Here is a 2,213-nt window from a genome sequence, read left to right on the forward strand (position 1 = left end):
CCACTTTACAATGCCTTGGTAAGGCCACACTTGGAATACTGCATCCAGTTTTGGTCACCACGATGTAAAAAAGATGTTGAGACTCTAGAAAGAGTACAGAGAAGAGCAACAAAGATGATCAGGGGACTGGAGGCTAAAACATATAAGGAACGGTTGCTGGAATTGGGTATGTCTAGTTTAATGAAGAGAAGGACGAGGGAGGACATGATAGCAGTCTTCTAGTATCTCAGGGGCTGCCACAAAGAAGAGGGAGTCAAGCTGTTCTCCAAAGCGCCTGAAGGCAGGACAAGAAGCAACGGATGGAAATTAATTAAGGAGAGAAGCAACCTAGAACTAAGGAGAAACTTCCTGACAGTTAGAACAATTAACCAGTGGAATGACCTGCCTCCAGAAGTTGTGGATGCTCCAACACTGGAACTTTAAAGAAGAGACTGGACAGCTATACCTGAAATGGTATAGGGCTTCCTGCCTGAGCAGGGGGTTGGACTAGAAGACCTCCAAGGTCCCTTCCAAATCTTCTATTCTATTCTATTCTACTCTACTCTACTCTACTCTACTCTACTCTACTCTACTCTACTCTACTCTACTCTACTCTACTCTACTCTACTCTACTCCAATATCTATTCTATTCTCCAATATCTATTTATTCTATTCTCCAATATCTATTCTATTCTATTCTATTCTATTCTATTCTATTCTATTCTATTCTATTCTATTCTATTCTATTCTATTCCGTTCGCCTGATGGAAGTGTCTTTGGGCATTCATGACCCATAAGCAGGGGGTTGGACTAGAAGACCTCCAAGGTCCCTTCCAACTCTGTTATTCTATTCTATTCTATTCTATTCTATTCTATTCTATTCTATTCTATTCTATTCTATTCTATTCTATTCTATTCTATTCTATTCACCTGATGGAAGTGTCCTTGGCTATTAACCCACCAAAAGCTTCTTCATGGAGAATCTTCCTTTGGTTCGCCTTCTCCTCGCTGTTCTTGCCTCTTGCCAAGCATATGGCTTGGGAAGGGAAAAAAAACACACCCAAGTGTAGCCTGGAGTTTTAGTTTTGGCATCTAACATAGAGCAATAGAGGCAGTCCTCGCCTTCCGACTACAATTAAGCCCGAGATTTCCATTGCTAAGTGAGATGGCTGTTAAGTGATTCCCCACCCCCCTATTTTACCACCATTCTTGCCACTACTGTTAAATGAATCACTGCTGTTCTTAAATGAATCATGTGGCTGTTTAAGGAAAATCTAGCTTGTCCCCTTGACCTTGCTTGTCAGCAGTGGTGGGTCACATGACCCTGGAACAGGGCAACCGTGGTAAATGCATACCAAGCCCCCCCCCCCCCCCGAGTTTTGGGATGCTGCGATGGTTGTGTGAAAACTGGTCCAGAAGTCAACTTTTTTCAGTGCTGCTGTAACTTCAGTCACCGAATGAGTAGTTGTCGAGTTGCTTCCTTAAAGCAAGTCCTTGCCAGAACAGGTTTTAGGCCTTCGAGCAAAACTATTATAATGCCGCAGACTTGCAAATTGGTTTTCTTGTTACACGCCAATACAGTCTTGGCTTATCGTGGCTTGAAAAGCGTTAACAAGCTGTTACCTGCATTGAATATTTCTAGTGTTTTAAAATCCGTGCAAGAGATGGACTTTCAGGAGGTCAGTTGCTTTTTTTCTTTTTTTTTTCAAATCCTTGTTTAAAAGGGGATTGTATCGCTGTGTCTGCTGTTTGAGAACCTTCTTCAGAGCCGCCTCCCACAGCTGTTTTACCATCTTCGAGAAATTGGAGCCCAACCGTAAGTAAATCTATTTGAAACACAAATAGATTCATTTGAGGCACACAGAGGTGGCTTGATTTCTTTCCCTTCTTTTCACCTTTAAAAAGATCCCGTGTTCTGCTTGCACCCAACGCAGAAGAAGACCTGGGTTCTAGTTTTGTAAAGGCACGTTGGCCAACTTTCTCCACGCCGCATATTTTGCAACGATATCATTTCCTTTGATTTTAAAAGAAAGAAGTCGCTAAATACCCCCCAAAGTTTAGATTTTGCCCCATAAGGGGCACCTTTCTGGAACAGACACATGCAACACATATTTTTATAATAATGAAGAGGATATCTGTGACGGTTGGTAGATCTTATTTGAAGGTGCTCCCTTGGCTATTTTCAGTCTTATAAATAACTGGTTGTTTTCATGTAGAAAACAGCTTCAATTAAT

The 2,213-nt window shown here is 41.7% G+C and overlaps 1 protein-coding gene across 1 annotated transcript in view; it reads left to right on the forward strand.

Moving 5' to 3' along the window:
• TBC1D19 (TBC1 domain family member 19) overlaps nt 1–2,213 on the forward strand; it is a gene marked incomplete at both ends in the record, with an annotated part of 48,310 nt that overhangs the window by 42,944 nt on the left and 3,153 nt on the right. Inside the window, 3 exons of the mRNA XM_015827018.1 lie at nt 1,561–1,658; nt 1,704–1,795; nt 1,885–1,946. Coding sequence (XP_015682504.1) covers nt 1,561–1,658; nt 1,704–1,795; nt 1,885–1,946 — 252 coding nt within the window. The remainder of the gene's footprint in view (nt 1–1,560; nt 1,659–1,703; nt 1,796–1,884; nt 1,947–2,213) is intronic.

This window comes from Protobothrops mucrosquamatus, unplaced genomic scaffold (genome assembly GCF_001527695.2).
Source record: "Protobothrops mucrosquamatus isolate PMUCROS unplaced genomic scaffold, P.Mucros_1.0 scaffold3442, whole genome shotgun sequence".
Lineage (NCBI taxonomy): Eukaryota > Metazoa > Chordata > Lepidosauria > Squamata > Viperidae > Protobothrops > Protobothrops mucrosquamatus.